This window comes from Gymnoscopelus microlampas (assembly GCF_963454915.1).
Source record: "Gymnoscopelus microlampas genome assembly, chromosome: 18".
Classification (NCBI taxonomy): domain Eukaryota; kingdom Metazoa; phylum Chordata; class Actinopteri; order Myctophiformes; family Myctophidae; genus Gymnoscopelus; species Gymnoscopelus microlampas.
The window spans coordinates 26,660,622-26,682,456 of NC_139955.1; the positions used below are offsets into that span (position 1 = coordinate 26,660,622).

Below are 21,835 nucleotides of genomic sequence, written 5' to 3' on the forward strand. Positions count from 1 at the left end.
AACTTTAAAGAGTGAAATGCAAATAAAGAAAATTACAAAGAGGGACTATTGCAGGCAATCAAAATGAGTGAAATGTTACACTGTCCATGGTGCTGAAATAAAACATACGTGTGCTATCACACTACCGTAATGCGCGCGCGGCACACACACGCACACACACACACACACACACACACACACACACACACACACACACACACACACACACACACACACACACACACACACACACACACACACACACACACACACACACACACACACACACACACACACACACACACACACACACACACACACACACACACACACACAAAGCTGAATAGGTGTGGGAAATGAAGACAATATGTTCAAAATATCCTAGTTTAAGGCAAAAGTTTTTCATTATACAGTACTTTCTAGGCACTCACCTCTATAGGAGAGTCTGGTTCATCCAAGATGTTCTTTTCACACTGTATTCGCTGCATCGTCCCTGTAGAACTGGGGTCCATTATCAGTATGTTCTGACTACCAGCTCTGCCGAACTTACAGTCACTCTTTCTGGAATCAGTCGTCCTGCACACCTCGTAATTGTACACATGAGGGAGAGTCCCTGTCCCCAAAGTGTCTGAGTAACGTGGTGGATAATATGGAATCACTGGCAGACTGGAATGGTAGAGGATGCGAGACTGTCTCCATCGGTAGATTTTCACCGATATAATAACAACCAAACACATGATGAAGAGAAAGGAAACTACAGCCAAAGCTAAGACTAAGTAAAAGGTCAGGTTGTCATTGTACTCCTTGTCGTGTGTAAAGTCAGTGAACTCTGAGATAATTTCAGGGAAGCTGTCAGCCACCGCCACGTTAACATTGACTGTAGCTGAACGAGAGGGCTGTCCGTTGTCCTCCACTACCACAATCAGTCTTTGTTTCACAACATCTTTGTCAGTGACTTGACGGATAGTTCTTATTTCTCCATTCTGTAATCCCACTTCAAACAGCGCCCGGTCTGTGGCTTTATGCAATTTATAAGAGAGCCAGGCATTCTGTCCAGAGTCCACATCAACAGCAACCACTTTAGTGACTAGATAGCCCACATCTGCTGAACGAGGTACCATTTCAGCCACCAGAGAGCTACCACTCAGGACTGGATACAAAACCTGAGGAGGGTTGTCATTCTGGTCCTGGATCAGTATTTTCACAGTCACATTACTACTGAGTGGAGGAGAGCCTCCATCCTGAGCTTTGAGGAGGAACTGGAAATCCTTTATCTGCTCATAGTCAAAAGAACGCACTGCATGTATTACTCCACTATCAGCACTAACAGACACATATGAGGAGACTGGCACTCCGTTAACCGAGGAGTCCTCCAATATGTAAGAAACACGAGCATTCTGGTTCCAGTCAGCATCTTTGGCTTTCACTGCAAATATAGAGAGTCCTGGTGTGTTGTTTTCTACAATGTAGGCCTCATATGAGGTCTTCTCAAAGACAGGAGCGTTGTCATTCACATCTGCAATTTGTAAGGCTATAGTGACGCTGCTAGAGAGCGAGGGCACTCCCTCATCTGAACACGTCACACTGATGTTATATTCAGACGTTATTTCTCTGTCCAAATCACTGTCTGTCACTACTGTAAAGAAGTTATTTGCTGTTGTTTTCATAGAAAATGGAATGTTTTCATCTAAAACACAATGGACTTTACCATTTTCATTAGAATCTAGATCTTGTACATTCATCATGGTTACAACCGTTCCTGGTTTGACAGCCTCAGATATGCTGTGTGACTTAGACATGATATCAATTGACGGTTTGTTATCATTTACATCAAGCACTTCTATAATGACTTTACATGCATCTGAGAGGCCTCCTTTATCTGTGACTTGAACGTCTAATTCATAATGTTTCATTTTCTCATAATCCATAACTCCAAGTAATGTCAATACACCCGTTTCGATATCAATTTGGAAAAGACTAGCTGACCCTGTTTTTGGAATCGTGTATGTCACCTTCCCGTAATCACCCTCGTCTAGGTCTGTGGCGCTTATCGTATTTATTACAGTGCCAACAGAAGCATTTTCTATTATGCTCGCCTTGTATTCTGGCTTAGAACAAACAGGCGCGTTGTCATTGGCGTCAAGAACCGTGATTAGAATCTCCATTGTTCCTGTGAGCTGAGGTTCACCTCCGTCTATCGCCGTTAATGTAAGTGATAAGCGCGCATGTTTCTCTCTGTCTAACGGCTTCTGTAAGACCATTTCAACATTTTTAGTCCCATCTCCACGACTAATTGTTTTCAGAGCAAAATTATCTGTCGGTTTCAGGGTGTATCTCTGAAGCCCATTAACGCCAACATCTTTATCTAGCGCTTTCTCCAACACGAATCGAGCTCCAGTGAGAGCCGATTCACTGATTTCGTATTTAATTTCACTTCTATCAAATGTTGGAGGGTTATCATTGATGTCTGTAATTTCAATGGTAACCGTGTAAAATTCCATAGGATTTTCCAGAATCATTTGAAAATGCAACGCGCAAGGCGTTGTCGCACCGCACAAAGCCTCTCTGTCTATTCTCTCTTTGATAAGGAGGACTCCTGCTTCTTTATTCAGCTCGATGTATTCTGCACTGTCCCTTGTATAAATTCGAGCATTACCTGATTTCAGTCTTTTCACATTCAGACCTAAATCCTGTGCTATATTACCAACTACAGACACTTTCGCCATTTCCTCAGGGATGGAGTAGCTGACCTGCCCAAGGACTGAACTGAAAGAGAGGACGAAGATAAACAACAGTACTTGCCCTCTCATTCTTATGTCCGACATTTCGTTTGCAAAATATCCGTTACTGCTTAACATTAAGCAATAATAATTAAAAAATAATAATAATCCGTTTAAATTCCAATGATGGACAAGGCTTTATGTACAGGAAAACCCGGAACAAACGACGAATCCCCACATAATGTTCTCCGAACACTGGACAATTCAGTCTGTATCTGCATCTAGGAGAAGGAGGAGGTTCTGTAACAAATCTGAGGTAATGCAAAAAAACTCAGTGGCCAACAGCGTCCCTCTCTGTTCAACGTATTGAACTACAAAAGTGATGAAGCTCAGATAAAAGGTGTAACTTTCACTGGAGACACTAGTCTTCTAAATCATTTGACAACTGAGTATAAAGTTTGTAGAATGATCTAAATGTTGGCCTGTATAAATAAGTACTAAATGTATGCAACAAAGACAATATATCACAAGAGCTACAAAGAGGTTTAAAATGACAGAGCATATGCCTATAACACAAGCACCTGCCAACATCCATTCATTCCACAGTACGCACACACACTTATGCACTGTGCAGACATATACGCAATATTCTGTCTGCACACATATGCTGTGTTATAATGTATTAGTTTATGCACTACTACAAGCAGAGGAAATGTCCATTAAATTGTCCATGGAACTGAAAAACACCCATCCAACACAAACTGAAGAGCGCGCGCGCGCGCGCACACACACACACACACACACACACACACACACACACACACACACACACACACACACACACACACACACACACACACACACACACACACACACACACACACACACTCACACACACACACACACACACACACACACACACACACACACACACACACACACACACACACACACACACACACACACACACACGTAATGATTTTTCAACAGGCTCAGAGTGTCATAAACATAACCCTTCCAGGCTGAGGAATTGACATCTCATTTTCACTCTTCCCGTTTGCCACTGCACAGTTCAGAAACAGACAATTCAAACTAACTGACCAACTAACTAACTAAAAAGATGGTAGAATACATTAAAAAGAAAAGTGCAAATATCTTTATGATTAGGCCACTGTTGTTCAGCCCCTACACCCGTGGCCGCAACCAACACAAAAGCAAGCCTTGAATAAGTCGCTATCCATGGTGCTGAAACAAGCAATTCCATTCATACAGCCATGTTGCTGTAGCCAGTGAGATATTCCTAAAAAGTATTATATTGAATAATAAATATTATCATTTACAGGGAACCCTTTATTTTATACACAATTTGCAGGTATTTAGCTTATTTTAATGAAATATAAATTGTGAAAAGTATAAGACAATTCCCACATAAATAATTGCACAATAAGGATAGGAAACCTACTAGGACATAGGTTTTGCAGGGTACTCAGAATAAAGGCTGAGTAAGTAGTACAAGAAAACTTAATAGCAATTTGTTTTTCAAGGATAGCCATGCCCCATATCGAGGGGTTTCCTGTTTACTAGTGTTGCCATGTCTGCTTATAATAAGCTACCTTCGGCTTGTTTCTAAAATGTATTGCTTATTTGGGCTTGCTTCCTAATATTCTTTAAACCTGTGGTTCCGACATTTTTTCATGTCAATGACCACCAGATTATGTATTTGTCCACGGACCCCCCATCTGAAAAAGATTTTGTGAAACCCCATACAAGATCTGTGTTGTTAAAATGTTGAAAAAATGTTGAAAACATTTTTTCCCCCCAATATGTTTTAAAAAATGCAGATCTACAAGCTCACAACGTGTCGTGATGTGACACGTTGTGAGCTTGTAGATCTCCTATTTTCAAATAGCTGATGTAAAGTCGTAAAACTTAGCCTGTTTGCTTCTTTTGGCCTTGTTTTCATAGACCTGGCCACTTGTTAATCTAGCAAAATCTGTTAACACACTGATCACCTGCATTAGACCTGCAGCCTAAGGAGGATGTGCACAGATATTGAATAAAGCAGCAGAAGACCAAGAGTAAGGTGAATAGTACTATCTATTTCCTATGGGTTTGATTAACATCTACTTTCCTGGTAAATACTTGGATATTAGGAAACTGTAAAATAAAGGGACACATTTTTATAATTAAAATACAATTGTAACAACAATAATTGCACTGTTAAAAAACTAATCAAACCTCAATTGGAGAGTCAGGTTCATCCAGGATGCTCTTTTCACTCTGTATCCGCTGTATCGTCCCTGTAGAACTGGGGTCCATTATCAGTATGTTCTGACTACCAGCTCTGCCAAACTTACAGTCACTCTTTCTGGAGTCAGTGGTCCTGCAAACTTCGTAATTGTACACATGAGGGAGAGTCCCTGTCCCCAAAGTATCGGAGTAACGTGGTGGATAATATGGAATCACAGGTAGGCTGGAATGATAGAGGATGCGAGACTGTCTCCATCTGTATATTTTCACTGATATAATAACAACTAAACACGTGATGAAGAGAAAGGAAACTACAGCCAAAGCCAACACTAAGTAAAAAGTCAGGTTGTCATTGTATTCCTTGTCTTGTGTAAAGTCAGTGAACTCTGAGAGAACTTCAGGGAAGCTGTCAGCCACCACCACGTTAACATTGACTGTAGCTGAACGAGAGGGCTGTCCGTTGTCCTCCACTACAACAGTCAGCCTCTGTTTCACAGTATCTTTATCAGTGACTTGGCGAATAGTTCTTATTTCTCCATTCTGTAATCCCACTTCAAACAGCGCCCTGTCTGTGTGTTTCTGCAGTTTATAGGAGAGCCAGGCATTCTGTCCAGAGTCCACATCAACTGCCACCACTTTAGTGACCAGATAGCCCACATCTGCTGAACGAGGCACCATTTCAGCCACCAGAGAGCTACCACTCAGGACTGGATACAAAACCTGAGGAGGGTTGTCATTTTGGTCCTGGATCAGTATTTTCACAGTCACATTACTACTGAGTGGAGGAGAGCCTCCATCCTGCGCTTTGACGAGGAACTGGAAATCCTTGATCTGCTCGTAGTCAAAAGAACGCACTGCATGTATGACTCCACTATCAGCACTAACAGACACATATGAGGAGACAGGCACTACATTAACAGAGGAGTCCTCCAGTATATAAGAAACACGGGCATTCTGGTTCCAGTCAGAGTCTCTAGCTTTTACTGTGAATATAGAGAGTCCTGGTGTGTTGTTTTCTACTATATAAGCCTCATATGAGGTCTTCTCGAAGACAGGAGCGTTGTCATTCACATCTGCAATTTGTAAGGTGATAGTGACGCTGCTGGAAAGGGAGGGCACTCCCTCATCTGAACACGTCACACTGATGTTATATTCAGACGTTAATTCTCTGTCCAAATCACTGTCTGTCACTACTGTAAAGAAGCTGTTTGTTGTTGATTTCATAGAAAAGGGAATGTTATCATCTAAAACACAGTGGACTTTGCCATTTTCATTAGAATCTAGATCCTGGACATTCATCATTGTTACAACTGTTCCTGGTTTGACATCCTCAGATATGCTGTGGGACTTAGACATGATATCAATAGAAGGGTTGTTATCGTTTACATCAAGCACTTCTATAATAAGTTTACACGCGTCTGAGAGTCCCCATTTATCTGTGACTTGAACGTCTAGTTCATAATGTTTCCTTTTCTCATAATCCATAACGTCAAGCAATGTCAATACACCCGTTTCGATATCAATTTGGAAAAGACTAGCTAACCCTGATTTTGGAATCGAGTATATCACCTTCCCATTATCACCCTCGTCTAGGTCTGTCGCGCTTATCGTATTTATTACAGTGCCAACAGAAGCATTTTCTATTATGCTCGCCTTGTATTCTGGCTTAGAACAAACAGGCGCGTTGTCATTGGCGTCAAGAACCGTGATTAGAATCTCCATTGTTCCTGTGAGCTGAGGTTCACCTCCGTCTATCGCGGTTAATGTAAGTGATATGCGCGCATGCTTCTCTCTGTCTAACGGCTTCTGTAAGACCATTTCAACATTTTTAGTCCCATCGCCACGACTAATTATTTTAAGAGCAAAATTATCAGTCGGTTTCAGGGTGTATCTCTGAAGCCCATTAACGCCAACATCTTTATCTAGCGCTTTTTCCAACACGAATCGGGCTCCAGTGAGAGCCGATTCACTGATTTCGTATTTAATTTCACTTCTATCAAATGTTGGAGGGTTATCATTGATGTCTGTAATTTCAATGGTAACCGTGTAAAATTCCATTGGATTTTCCAGAATCATTTGAAAATGCAACGCGCAAGGCGTCGTCTCACCGCATAAAGCCTCTCTGTCTATTCTCTCCTTGATAAGAAGGACTCCTGCTTCTTTATTCAGCTCGATGTATTCTGCACTGTCCCTTGTATAAATTCGAGCATTACCTGATTTCAATCTTTTCACATTCAGACCTAAATCCTGTGCTATATTACCAACTACAGACCCTTTCGCCATTTCCTCAGGGATGGAGTAGCTGACCTGCCCAAGGACTGAACTGAGAGAGAGGACGAAGATAAACAGTACTTGCCGTCTCATTCTTATGTCCGACATTTTGATTGTAAAATATCCTTTACTGCTTAATATTAAGCAAGAAGTAAAATAAAATCCAATCCGTTTAAATTCCAATGTTGGATAAGGCTTTATGTACAGGAAAAACCGGAACAAACGGCGAATCCCCACATAATGTTCTCAGAACGCTGGACAATTCAGTCTGTATCTACATCTAGGAGAAGGAGGAGGTTCTGTTACAAATCTGAGGTAATGCAAAAAAAAACTCAGTGGCCAACAGCGTCCCTCTCTGTTCAACATATTGAACTACAAAAGTGACAAAGCTCAGATAAAGATGTGTAACTTTCATTGGAGACACTAAGTCTCCTAAATAATTTGACAACCGAGTATACAGCTTGTAGAATTATCTAAATGTTGGCATATATAAGTAAGTATTAAATGTATGCAAAATTGTGTGACCAAAAACAATATATCACAAGAGCTACAAAGAGCTTCAAAATGGCAGAGCATTATGCCTAATAACACTAGCACCAGCAGCTGCCAACATCCATTCATTCCACAGCGCGCGCGCACACACACACACACACACACACACACACACACACACACACACACACACACACACACACACACACACACACACACACACACACACACACACACACACACACACACACACACACACACACACACACGTAATGATCTCTCAGAGTGTCATAAACATAACCCTTCCAAGCTGAGGAATTGACATCTCATTTGAACTCTTCCTGTTTGCAAACTAACTAACTGACCAACTAACTAAAAAAAAGGTAGAATACATTTAAAAAAGCGCAAAGATCTTTATGGATTAGGCCACTGTTGTTCAGCCCCTACACCCATGGCCGCAACCAACACAGAAGCAAGCCTTGAATAAGTCGCTATCCATGGTGCTGAAACAAGCAATTCATGTTGCTGTAACCAGTGAGAAATTATATTGAAAGTATTATATTGAATATTATAATATTATAATTGCACAATAAATACAGGAAACCTAATAGAACATCTTTTTTGCAGGGTACTCAGAATAAAGGCTGCAGTAAGTACTAGTACAGGAAAACCTTTATTTAAAGATTATAAAGATTTATTTAAAGGATAGCCATGCATGCCCCATATGGAGGGATTTCCTGTTTAATAGTGTTGCCATGTCAGCTTATAATAAGCGAATCTGGGCAAGTTTCTAAAGTGTAGTTGCTTATTTTGGCTTGCTTCCTAATAGTTTTCAAACCTGTAGTTCCCACATTTTTTCATGTCAAGGACCCCAAGATTAATATGTATTTTTCCACGGACCCCCATCTGAAATAGTCCCCAATAGGTTTTGAAAATGACTGATCTACAACATGTCTGTGACATGTTGTGAGCTTGTAGATCTGCTATTTTCAAATAGCTGATGTAAAGTGTTAAAACTAGTTGCTTCTTTTGGTCTTGTTTTCAGAGACCTGGCCACTTGTTAATCTAGCAAAATCTGTTTAGACACTGATACCTGCATTACATCTGCAGCCTAATAGGGAGGATGTGAACAGATATCGAATAAAGCAGCAGAAGAGAAGCGTCAAGAATAAGGTGATTAGTACTATCCATTTCCTATAAGTTTGTTAACATCTACTTTCCTGTTAAAAAATGGATATTAAAGAACTGTCAAATATAGGATCACATTTTTATAATTAAAATAAAATTGTAACAACCATAATTGCACTGTTAAAAAAGAAATCAAACCTCAATTGGAGAGTCAGGTTCATCCAGGATGCTCTTTTGACTCTGTATTCGCTGCATCGTCCCTGTAGAACTCGGGTCCATTATTAGTATGTTCTGACTACCAGCTCTGCCAAACTTACAGTCACTCTTTCTGGAGTCTGTTGTCCTGCACACCTCGTAATTGTACACATGAGGGAGAGTCCCTGTCCCCAAAGTGTCTGAGTAACGTGGTGGATAATATGGAATCACAGGGAGACTGGAATGATAGAGGATGCGAGACTGTCTCCATCTGTATATTTTCACTGATATTATAACCACTAAACACGTGATGAAGAGAAAGGAAACTACAGCCAAAGCCAGCACTAAGTAAAAAGTCAGGTTGTCATTGTATTCCTTGTCGTGTGTAAAGTCAGTGAACTCTGAGAGAACTTCAGGGAAGCTGTCAGCCACCGCCACGTTAACATTGACTGTAGCTGAACGAGAGGGCTGTCCGTTGTCCTCCACTATAACAGTCAGTCTTTGTTTAACAGCATCTTTATCAGTGACTTGGCGGATTGTTCTTATTTCTCCATTCTGTAATCCCACTTCAAACAGTGCCCTGTCTGTGGCTTTTTGCAGTTTATAGGAGAGCCAGGCATTCTGTCCAGAGTCCACATCAACAGCCACCACTTTAGTGACCAGATAGCCCACATCTGCTGAACGAGGTACCATTTCAGCCACCAGAGAGCCACCAGACTGGACTGGATACAGAACCTGGGGTGCATTGTCATTCTGGTCCTGGATCAGTATTTTCACAGTCACATTACTACTGAGTGGAGGAGAACCCCCATCTTGTGCTTTTACACAGAACTGGAAATCCTTGATCTGCTCGTAGTCAAAAGAGCGCACTGCATGTATGACTCCACTATCAGCACTAACAGACACGTATGAGGAGATGGGCACTCCGTTAACAGAGGAGTCCTCCAGTATGTAAGAAACACGAGCATTCTGGTTCCAGTCAGGATCTCTGGCTTTCACTGTTAATATAGAGAGTCCAGGTGTGTTGTTTTCTACCAAAAATGCCTCATATGTTATCTTTTCAAACACAGGTGGGTTGTCATTTACATCTGAGATCAGTAAGTTGAGAGTGACACTGCTAGAGAGCGATGGTACACCCTTATCAGTACATATCACACTTATATTATACTCAGATTCTCTCTCTCTGTCCAAATCACTGTCTGTTACTAAACTGAAGAAATTATTTGCAGTTGAAGCCATTTTAAATGGAATGTCATCATCAATATAACAATTAACTTTACCATTTTCACCTGAGTCTGGATCTTGGACATTTATCATTGTCACAACAGTCCCAATCTGAATGTGTTCAGCTATGACAGCTGACTTTGACATCACATTTATCACAGGTGCGTTGTCATTTGCATCAACTATTTCAACAACTATTTTACAGGAGTCAGTTAGTCCTCCATCATCACTTGCCTGCACATGTATTTCATAGTGACGTGTTTTTTCATAGTCAGTTGTCCCAATTAAACTAACCTCTCCACTTTCTACATTTATCACAAACAATTCAGATAAATCAACTGAGTTCAAAATACTATAAGTTATTTTGCCATAAGAACCTTCATCCGAATCAGATGCACTAACACTATTTATCACAGTTCCTATGGGTGCACTTTCTTTCACAGCAGACGTATAGGTTTTCTGCGCAAAAACCGGAGGATTGTCATTGGCATCAAGCACAGTAATATGAATTTGCACCGTTCCAGAGAGTCGTGGCTCACCGCCATCTATTGCAGTTAATACAAGAGAAAGATAATCCTCTTTTTCGCGATCTAAATGTTTCTGTAAGACCATTTCTACCATTTTATTTCCGTCCGATTGACTTTGCAAATTCAAAACGAAGTGGTCCATTGGCTTTAACAAATAGCTTCGGAGGCCATTTACACCGACATCGAGATCTATTGCTCGTTCTAGCAAAAATACGGCTCCTGTCATTGCTGATTCGCTTATCTTGAATTTAATTTCCTTACTCTTAAAAACTGGGGCGTTGTCATTAACATCACTAATCTCGACTGTAATACTGTAAAATTCCATCGGGTTTTCTAAAATGATCTGAAAGTGTAAAGCACAAGGCGTTGTCTGTCCGCAAAGCAGCTCTCTGTCTATTACTTCTTTGACGAGAAGAACCCCCCTCTCTCTGTTGAGCTCGATGTATTCTGCGCTGTCTCCAGTATAAATATGAGCTTTCCCTGACTTGAGTCTTTTCACACTTAAACCTAAATCCTGTGCTATATTACCGACCAAATAACCTTTCACCATTTCCTCAGGAATGGAGTAGCTGACCTGCCCGAGCACTGAACTGAGAGAGAGGACCGTGATAAACAACAGTAGGCCTACTTGCCGTCTCATTGTTCCATTCGACATCTATCTGCTTTAAGAACCAAGTTATATTCCACTTTGCACTTGAAATCTTCAGTGATAATGCACCCACTTCTTCAGCATAATATGCTGCCAAAGGAAATTAGTCCTTCAATTTGAAATGCAAAATATTAAAAATAGCAGCTCTCAATGTCCGCGTTTAGTGTTCTGATGTGCAATCCAAAAGGTTTGTTGCGTGTCTCTCTCTTTCTCTATAGTGAGATAACGGGGGAGGTACTGCTGCTACATGATGTGCGACACACTAGCCAACAGCGGCCCTAAGAGTTCAATGCATTGAACTACAGAAACCCGAAGAAGTTGGTTAAGCAAGCCATGGTTGTTAAAAATAAATGTAGGCAAAATAAGTCCTCCAAAGTTAAAAACGCACGTACACTTTTTGTTAAACCTCTCAAAATTAATGAATCCCACTCACATTCTTAATGTTGAATTAACTACAAAATAAATAAATAGGGATAATAGAAACGGAATAGAAAAAATACCTCGAGCCAATCAGAGCAATATGTACGTAATCATCAGTAATCTTCATTGTTATACTATATAAACCACGACACAACACATATGCCAGCGTGTGTATACAGAAACAATGGAGTGAGTGAGTGAGTGAGTGAGTGAGTGAGTGAGTGAGTGAGTGAGTGAGTGAGTGAGTGAGAGAGAGAGAGAGAGAGAGAGAGAGACTACAACGTTGTGCCTCCAGTTATGCACTGTCCATGGTGATAAACCAGCAATGCTAACCAAGCACAGCTTTTGCAGTGCTGCATGTTCGAAAATGTGAATGATACCTCAACAAAAATATCCTGTAATTTAATTGAGAAAGTGTCCTGTAAATGAGCAGCAGGAAAGATAACGATATCCAAACGCGTTATATTACATTGTATGACATGGACATATTCAGAGGCATTTTGGTGCACACGTTTGTTGAAATGTAATGCACTTTCAATTTTAGTCCGCAAAGATGATTTACAAAAAAAGTGTGCTTCTCAAATCCTGTCTATGACCCCAGACACATGGCTTCCTCTTGCGTTAGTTAAATATACAATATTATGTTACAGTATTACAACTCCCACCCACCCAGAGCACAGTACCACGTAATGGATGTACAAGTTGTACAAATATCCCGTCTGCAGTTTTAGCTCATCATCCTGTCAATGCACACACAAACCCACACCACCTCAACAACAAACAACAACGATAATGAAGGAAACAACAACAGCAACCAAAACAACAACAAAATCAAACTATGAAAAGTTGGCACTAAACAGAGGAGACCTACTGACAAAATCATACTGTTAAAAAGTAACTATGCAGACATACTGTGGCAGAACAATAACAACATACAAGTTGTCGTTTGAGCCAAATGATCTTACACTCCAATTAACACAAATATAAGAAATTGAGGAGTAATGTTCTCGTGTGTGTGTGTGTGTGTGTGTGTGTGTGTGTGTGTGTGTGTGTGTGTGTGTGTGTGTGTGTGTGTGTGTGTGTGTGTGTGTGTGTGTGTGTGTGTGTGTGTGTGTGTGTGTGTGCGCGCGCGCGTGTATGTGTATATATCTTGGCACACCAGTATATATATATACTGTGCATCCCCAGCTCCAAAACGCATACCCAAGTCTCTATCCATGGTGCTGAAACAAGCAATTCCACACAGCCTATTGCTGCATGAGCCAGCACACGGTCATAGTTAAAATGGAACTTTACAATTTGTATAAACTAGAAGCTCGCCCCCGCTACGCGGGGGCTCGCGTCTAGCCCGCGGCCACGCCCACGTAGCGCCCGCGGCCACTTGGCAACTCATATAAGTGGCGTAGCGTCATGAGGGCCAGTGGGGCCGTGGCTCGGTCAGTGAAGACCCTGTAGTGCGGATGATATGTGGCATAGAGGGGCAGATTGTAAATCCCCAGAGGAAACATCCGTGGGCTACCATTGGTTCAGCGATGTGTGCGGTCGCCCTGCGGCCCCTCCTCCTCCACCAATGTGCAGTATTGAGAGCCCTGACGTCACAACAATTGGAGCGATGGGCACTGCACTCTGGTTGGTTAGGGTACACCTAGGGCCCAGGTAGAACCCAGTTAAAGCCTGCATGGGCAAACCCAGTTAGGACCCGCCTTGGTCCCACATAAACATGGCTAGTTGGGGCCCACCTAAGGGCCAGGTAGAAGCTACTTATAGCCTGCATGGGCATCGCAGTTGGGACTGAAGTGGATGCCGCTGACATTGCTGACATGGGGTCCATATGGTTTAGCCCACCTTGAAACCATATGGGAACTACGCTGGCATGCTGGCTGGAATGCAAACGCTGCATCATACCTGTAGTGTTTAGTTTGATGTTGTGTGTGTAGCAGATATACCTGCAGTGTGTAGACCAATGTCCATGTGAAAGTCAATGCCCAGCAGTGTTTTTTTTTCTCCAGCAGAGTTTCTAGTGTCTCTGTCTCTCTCTGGAAGAGGTTGCACATGAACTCTGCAGCCGCACTGAGGCGCTCCAACACAAACACTCTGACATTAAGCTGCTTCACACAACAAACATCAGCACCACGCTGCTGTTTGTCCAAAAGACACAATATCTCCTCTCCGACCGACGTCATGTGTTCATGTATCGACAGCCGTACAGACTCCTTTTGACACATTTTACCTCGTTTATCCAGCTCTCACTGACTCTCCACATCGGGCTGTTATAGCGCCACCATGAGGCTGATTAGAGAAATCTCAAGTGGAATTTCTTCCTCGGCATAGTGGGAATGTGGGTGCAAAGTTGCACGGAAAGTGCATGCTGTGTTCATAATGTGAGGCATTTTGGTCCAAACGGAGCAGTCCTGCAGACTTTGGAAGCCATTTTAGCCAATCAGGATGGAATATGAAAAATCTGAAAGAGCCTTTTTTTTTAATGACTGTGGAGATACTGTGTACCGATTTGCGTGATGTTTGGGCAAAATATGTAGGAGTACTGTGAGAAAATGTGTTTATCAAAAAGCGGCCTCCTGGTGGCACTGTAACAGGGCCATGTGAAAGAAATAGGGCAGAGGTTCTGAATTGGCATCCAGGGAGTGTGTGTGCACAGTTTCGCTGCGATCAAGTCAACGATGTGAGAGATTAGCTATCACAGACGGACGGACAGGGGGTGAAACATAGTCTTGCGCCATGCCTTTCGGCCTGGCGGAGACAATAAAAAAACGAAAGTAAAGGAAATGACCATTTCTGCAACGAAAGTAGTCAACAAACTATACTATAAAAACATGGGCCACATTGTCAAATAATCTAAGAAAGAGGCAATCATGTAGAAAATAGCCGATCTACAAGCTTACAAAGCCTCTCAACGTGAGGCGTTTCGAACTTGTAGATCGGCTATTTTCACAATATTTACTTGTGGAACGGAGTCAAACAGAATGGGGGGGTCCCCAGATCAAGTACGTTTATTTGGGGGGGGGGGGGGGGGGCGGCCTGAAAGGGTTGATAAGCACTGATCTAATCTGAGCGAAATTATCTGAATTTACTACATGACCATAATGCAGCCTCACATGCGTAGCACGGGGCGGTCCTGCCATTACGTTAGTTACTGTAGTTGCTGTGGAGCGACATAGTTCTCCAGAAGACACACACAAACATACACCATCTGCAATGGACTAACTGAGCAGCAATATTGACATTCACCACACGAACGTGCATTGTTGACAAAGTGATTGCACAGCCGCTGCAGGCATGACAACCACGTTAGCGTTAGCGACATGGCAGCTATGGGAGGCATGCGTTAATCCGACAGACCTTTTCTCCGACTATGTGGCATCCGCGTGCGGTTAGGGTTAGGGTGCGGGTTTGGTTCGGGTTTAGTATTGGAAACGTCGGAGCGCTGCGCTGTCGGAGGAATGCGCTGTCGGACTAACGTACTGCACCCGGCAGCTATCACAGCGCCCTGTCCGTCGTCGCTGCGACTGACTGTGATTAGCCTGGGTGCCAGCCTGCTTCGCTACGTTCGGCGGATTGTTTTTTCTTTCTGGAGAGTGAAAAAAAGTCCGCCGAACGCAGCGAAGCAGGCTGGCACCCAGGCTAGACTGTGATGGCTACAGCCATAGATATATAAACACTACAGCAAGCTCTCTGAGATGCCATTGTCTGGAGACTGCTCTTAGCGTGACACGACCAATGAGAGTGAGCGCTGTAGTTGTTGCTAAGATACGGTGGCGTCTCTGCCCCATAGCTTGTAGATCTCTCACGCATGATTGGCGTAGGCTGCGTTGCCAGGTCTGACTGTTTGTATAAGCGATTGTGGGCTTATTTGGGTGCACTTTTGGGCTCGTCGTTTCCATAGACCACGGCAGTGCTTATTTCTTTCCCGTGACCGATGTGGCAAGAGAAGGTGCAAAACGAACCATCCGGAAGTAGATTGCGAGATGAAATATATAGCACTTTTTGATTATTAGAGAAGGAGACACATGTGAAGGTGGAAAATGAAATGTAGTAGATTATATAGTTTTTCATGAGGGATTTTTGTAGCAAGTTGTGAGAGAATTGGGCTACTCCTGTGGGCGGGGGGCTGATTAGAACCATTGGGGTTTGAAAGGAGACGCTCTCTGTTTGAGTGGAAAGATACAATAAATAACATAAATATTCGCACTGTAGCCTACTATGTTAAATTGTTGGTTAAATCGCTGTTTAACTCACCTCTAGAGGAGAGTCTGGTTCGTCCAGGATGCTCTTTTCACTCTGTATCCGTTGCATTGTCCCTGAACTGGGGTCCATTATCAGTATGTTCTGACTACCAGCTCTGCCGAACTTACAGTCACTCTTTCTGGAGTCAGTTGTCCTGCACACCTCATAATTGTACACGTGAGGGAGAGTCCCTGTCCCCAAAGTGTCTGAGTAACGTGGTGGATAATATGGAATCACTGGGAGGCTGGAATGGTAGAGGATGCGAGACTGTCTCCATCTGTATATTTTCACTGATATAATAACAACTAAACACGTGATGAACAAAAAGGAAACTACAGCCAAAGCCAAGACTAAGTAAAACGTCAGGTTGTCATTGTACTCCTTGTCGTGTGTAAAGTCAGTAAACTCTGAGAAAACTTCAGGGAAGCTGTCAGCCACTGCCACGTTAACACTGACTGTAGCTGAACGAGAGGGCTGTCCGTTGTCCTCCACTATAACAGTCAGTCTTTGTTTCACAGCATCTTTATCGGTGACTTGACGGATAGTTCTTATTTCTCCATTCTGTAATCCCACTTCAAACAACAGTGCCCTGTCTGTGGCTTTCTGCAATTTATATGAAAGCCAGGCATTTTGTCCAGAATCCACATCCACAGCCACCACTTTAGTGACCAGATAGCCTACATCTGCTGAACGAGGCACCATTTCAGCCACCACAGAGCTACCCGTCTGGACTGGGTACAGAACCTGAGGAGCATTGTCATTTTGGTCTTGGATCAGTACTTTCACAGTCACATTACTACTGAGTGGAGGAGAGCCTCCATCCTGAGCTTTGATGAGGAACTGGAAATCCTTGATCTGCTCGTAGTCAAAAGAGCGCACTGCATGTATGACTCCACTATCAGCACTAACAGATACATACGAGGAGACGGGCACTCCGTTAACAGAGGAGTCCTCAAGGATGTAAGAAACACGGGCATTCTGCTTCCAGTCAGGGTCTCTCGCTTTTACAGTGAATATAGACAGTCCTGGTGTGTTGTTTTCTACAATGTAGGACTCATATGATGTTCTCTCAAAAACAGGCACGTTGTCATTCACATCGGAAACTTGCAAGGTGATAGTGACACTGCTGGATAACGAGGGGACTCCCTCATCTGAGCAGGTTACACTGATATTATACTGAGAGGATCTCTCCCGGTCCAAGTCACTATCTGTCACGAGGCTATAGAAACCACTAGACGTAGATGTAATTAAAAACTGAGAATTGTCATCTAGCATACAGCTGACTACTCCGTTTTTGTCCGAGTCTGGATCGTGCACACTCATCACTGCTATTACTGTCTGAGGCGGAGAGTTCTCTGGAATTGATTGTGACGTTGACATGAGATCTATAAGCGGGCTGTTGTCATTAACATCAATAATATCTACAATCAACTTAGTAGAATCTGAAAGACCACCTTTATCTTTAGCCTCAATGTCAATTTGATAATGCTTTGACTTTTCATAATCAATCACGCCTTTCAAACGTACATCGCCACTGTTTTCATCTATTTCAAAATCACCACTTGTCCCAACAGCGCTACTTGATAAAGAATATGTCACTAAGCCATAGGATCCGTGATCTACATCAGTTGCGCTTACTGTGGTCAATAAAGTATCTATTGGGGAATTTTCTACCAAAGTTGCCCTATATATTGCCTGGCTAAAGACGGGAGCATTGTCGTTTGCGTCTAAAACAGTAATGTGTATTTGCACAGTTCCAGACATAATTGGCTCTCCACCATCCACTGCAGTGAGCAGTAATGATATCTGCTCATGCGTCTCTCTGTCTAAAGGTTTCTGTAAAACCATTTCTACCTTTTTACTGCCATCAGCTTTTCCGTTTAAATGTAAAATAAAATTGTCGGTAGGATTAAGTGAATAACTCTGGAGTCCATTCATTCCAATATCCGAATCAAATGCCCTCTCGAGGACGAATTTTGCACCAATCCCAGCTGATTCGCTTATATCAAATTTCATTGAGTTCTTATTGAAAAGAGGCGCATTGTCATTAACATCCGTGATTTCAATAGTGACCCGATAAAATTCAATGGGATTTTCTAAAATAATCTGAAACTGTAATGCGCAAGGCGTTGTCTGTCGACAGAGCACTTCTCTGTCTATTCTCTCCTTTATGAGGAGGACTCCTCTGTCTTTGTTCAGTTCGATGTATTCTGCGTTATTTCCAATATGCAAGCGAGCTTTTCCGGATTTCAGTCTTTTCACATCTAAACCAAGATCTTGTGCTATATTACCAACTAAAGAGCCTTTTGCCATTTCCTCAGGAATTGAGTAGCTGACCTGCCCGAGTACTGAACTGAGAGAGAGGACCGTGATAAACAACAGTAGGCCTACGTGTCTCATTGTTGCCACCGACATTTTTGCAGCACCACGAATCGTTAAATCCTCTTGGTTTATTTTGTCCGTATAGCGTCTTGACTCTTAACCAATATATTCCACGAGATTCCAAACGAATTTATATCAAAATAACAAATCCAACAACACCCCTTGAAGAAAAAAATATTCGCTCGAAATCTCAGTATTTAGCAATCTCTGTGATCCCGTATGCGAAGCCTTCCTCTGTCTCATTCTCAATGTGGAGAAGGGAAGTCGTGATTATGCTATCTTGCTTTGACGGTTCAACCCACTGGCCAACAGCGGCCCTCTCTGTTCAGTGTTTCGAATTACATACATGCAGAGCCGTCTCAGAATTGCATATGAATCATCGTGTCTTTCCATAGCCAGGAGTAATTCCATTGCCAGTAATACCATTCATACACTCTGTGATGTGTACACAGTAAAGTCAAATGTGCTTCAAGAGAGAGAGAGAGAGAGAGAGAGAGAGAGAGAGAGAGAGAGAGAGAGAGAGAGAGAGAGAGAGAGAGAGAGAGAGAGAGAGAGAGAGAGAGAGAGAGAGAGAGAGAGAAAATCAGCTACTTTTATACTAACCTCTATAGGAGAGTCTGGTTCATCCAGGATGCTCTTTTCACTCTGTATTCTCTGCATTGTCCCGGTAGAACTGGGGTCCATTATTAGTATGTTCTGACTACCAGCTCTGCCGAACTTACAGTCACTCTTTCTGGAGTCGGTCGTCCTGCACACCTCGTAATTGTAAACATGTGGGAGAGTCCCTGTCCCAAAAGTGTCTGAGTAACGTGGTGGATAATATGGAATCACTGGGAGACTTGAATGATAGAGGATGCGAGACTGTCTCCATCTGTATATTTTCACTGATATAATAACAACTAAACACGTAAGAAAGAGAAAGGAAACTACAGCCAAAGCCAACACTAAGTAAAAAGTCAGGTTGTCATTGTACTCCTTGTCGTGTGTGAAGTCAGTGAACTCTGAGAGAACTTCAGGGAAGCTGTCAGCCACCGCCACGTTAACATTGACTGTAGCTGAACGAGAGGGCTGTCCGTTGTCCTCCACTACAACAGTCAGTCTTTGTTTAACAGCATCTTTATCAGTGACTTGACGTATTGTTCTTATTTCTCCATTCTGTAATCCCACTTCAAACAGTGCCCTGTCTGTGGCTTTCTGTAGTTTATAGGAGAGCCAGGCATTCTGTCCAGAGTCCACATCAACAGCCACCACTTTAGTGACCAGATAGCCCACATCTGCTGAACGAGGCACCATTTCAGCCACCAGAGAACCACCACTCTGGACAGGGTACAGAACCTGAGGAGCGTTGTCATTCTGGTCCTCGATCAGTATTTTCACTGTCACATTACTACTGAGTGGAGGAGAGCCTCCATCCTGAGCTTTTACACGGAACTGGAAATCCTTGATTTGCTCGTAGTCAAGAGAGCGCACTGCATGTATGACTCCACTATCAGCACTAACAGACACATAAGAGGAGACGGGCACTCCGTTAACAGACGAGTCCTCCAGTATGTAAGACACACGGGCATTCTGGTTCCAGTCAGCGTCTATAGCTTTTACTGTGAATATAGAGAGACCTGGTGTGTTGTTTTCTAAAATGTAGGCTTCATATGAGGTTTTCTCAAAGACAGGAGCGTTGTCATTCACATCTGATATCTGTAAAGTCAAAGTGACTCTGCTGGAGAGTGAGGGCACTCCCTCATCAGAACACGTCACAGTGATATTATACTCTGAGACTTTCTCTCGATCCAATTCACTGTGTGTCACTAAACTGAAGAAATGATTTGACGCAGACTTCATAGTAAAAGGAATATTGTCATTGAAAGTACAATGGACTTTTCTATTATCACCAGAGTCTGAATCTTGTACATTCATCATTGTCACCACTGTGCCTGGCTGTACACCCTCAGATATGCTCGTGGATTTTGACATAATGCTTATAGCAGGTGCGTTATCATTGGTGTCAATCACTTCAACTATAACTTTACAGACATCAGAGTGGCCGCCGGGGTCTGTAGCTTGAACGTCTATTTCGTAATGTTTCACCCTTTCATAATCAATATTCCCTAACAGTTGGACGACTCCGTTTTCTTCATCTACTTTAAACAAATCAACAACTCCATCTGCATTATTCGATATAGAATATTGTACATGCCCATTTGAACCCTGATCGGCATCGGTTGCGCGCACCGTTGTTAAAACAGTGCCTATCGCGGCATCTTCTTTGACATTAGCTTTGTATTCTGTTTGAGAACACACGGGGACGTTATCATTTACGTCCACCACGGTGATGAGAATTTGCATGGTTCCAGAGAGCTGCGGCTCGCCTCCATCCATGGCTGTCAGCACCAAAGACAGATGCTCCTGTTGTTCTCGGTCAAGAGGTTTCTTTAAAACCATCTCGACATTTCTACTACTTCCAATTCGATAAAGATTTAAAACAAAATTGTCATTCTCTCTTAGGGAATAGGCCTGGAGGCCATTGATTCCTACGTCGTCGTCAATTGCCTTTTCAAGAACAAATTTAGCTCCATGTTGAGCAAACTCACTAATGTCAAACTTAATTTCAGTATTTTTAAAATTTGGAGCATTGTCGTTAATATCGGTTATCTCAGCCGTGATAGTATAAAACTCCATAGGATTCTCTAAAATTAACTGGAATTCAAGAGCACAGGGCGTCGTCTGACGGCAGAGTGCTTCTCTATCTATTTTCTCCTTGATAAGGATGAGTCCTCTGTGTTTATTCAGCTCGATGTATTCTGCATTATCGCCCATATACATGCGAGCGTTTCCCGTTTTCAATCTTTTCACGTCTAAACCTAAATCGAGGGCTATATTTCCAACTACAGAACCTTTCGCCATTTCCTCAGGAATGGAATAGCTGACCTGACCGAAAGCCAAGCTGAGAGAAAAGATCGAAATAAACAACAGTACTTGCCGTCTCATTGTTCTGCCCTTCAGTTCTCGTGCCACACAACACAAGGAGATTAAATCAGTAACCAGAGTATTTGGAAATTGTGCATCGCTATTATGAATACAAATGGGAGTTCTTAATCCACACACCAAGGAAGAAATGAAAAACGTAGCAGCAATTCTCAGAGTCTCATCCTACTTATTCCGAAACCGTGTTCCCTTTCCCCTGTATTACATCTGATGATTATGTGGAGGCTACTGCTGCAAATGTGCTGTAACCCTTCAACATGCTAGCCAACAGCGTCCCAGTGAGTTCAGTGTGCTAAACTACACACACACAGGCTGGTTTCTCGTCCATGCAGAGAGTTAGAACTAGCCTGGTTCCAGACGAATCTGCCTTTGCA

The 21,835-nt window shown here is 42.6% G+C and overlaps 5 protein-coding genes across 6 annotated transcripts in view; all 5 read right to left on the reverse strand.

The window, feature by feature from the left end:
- LOC311065419 (protocadherin gamma-C5-like) overlaps positions 1 to 21,835 on the reverse strand; it is a gene marked incomplete at its 5' end in the record, with an annotated part of 366,358 nt that overhangs the window by 120,682 nt on the left and 223,841 nt on the right. The window contains one exon of one of the 2 annotated variants that reach the window (XM_084085769.1): positions 16,110 to 18,512. The exons of the other annotated variant lie outside the window; for it this stretch is intronic. Within the exon in view, the coding sequence (XP_083941895.1) occupies positions 16,110 to 18,512 (2,403 nt within the window). Of the gene's footprint in view, positions 1 to 16,109; positions 18,513 to 21,835 lie in introns of those variants that run through there. 2 annotated transcript variants of the gene reach the window in all.
- Positions 399 to 2,804, reverse strand: LOC311065653 (protocadherin gamma-A2-like; the record flags this gene model as incomplete). Its single annotated transcript, XM_084086097.1, has 1 exon — positions 399 to 2,804. One exon carries the CDS (start codon positions 2,802 to 2,804, stop codon positions 399 to 401), a length of 2,406 nt encoding a protein of 801 aa, XP_083942223.1.
- Positions 4,932 to 7,328, reverse strand: LOC311065426 (protocadherin gamma-A2-like; the record flags this gene model as incomplete). The annotated part of the gene is made up of 1 exon (XM_084085778.1): positions 4,932 to 7,328. One exon carries the CDS (start codon positions 7,326 to 7,328, stop codon positions 4,932 to 4,934), a length of 2,397 nt encoding a protein of 798 aa, XP_083941904.1.
- On the reverse strand, positions 9,033 to 11,441 carry LOC311065424 (protocadherin gamma-A5-like; the record flags this gene model as incomplete). Its single annotated transcript, XM_084085776.1, has 1 exon — positions 9,033 to 11,441. The coding sequence occupies one exon, from the start codon at positions 11,439 to 11,441 to the stop codon at positions 9,033 to 9,035; it is 2,409 nt and encodes an 802-aa protein (XP_083941902.1).
- On the reverse strand, positions 18,670 to 21,467 carry LOC311065654 (protocadherin beta-16-like; the record flags this gene model as incomplete). The annotated part of the gene is made up of 2 exons (XM_084086098.1): positions 19,071 to 21,467; positions 18,670 to 18,723 (listed from the first exon to the last, which is right to left on the reverse strand). The coding sequence occupies exons 1-2, from the start codon at positions 21,462 to 21,464 to the stop codon at positions 18,670 to 18,672; spliced, it is 2,448 nt and encodes an 815-aa protein (XP_083942224.1). The 5' UTR covers positions 21,465 to 21,467.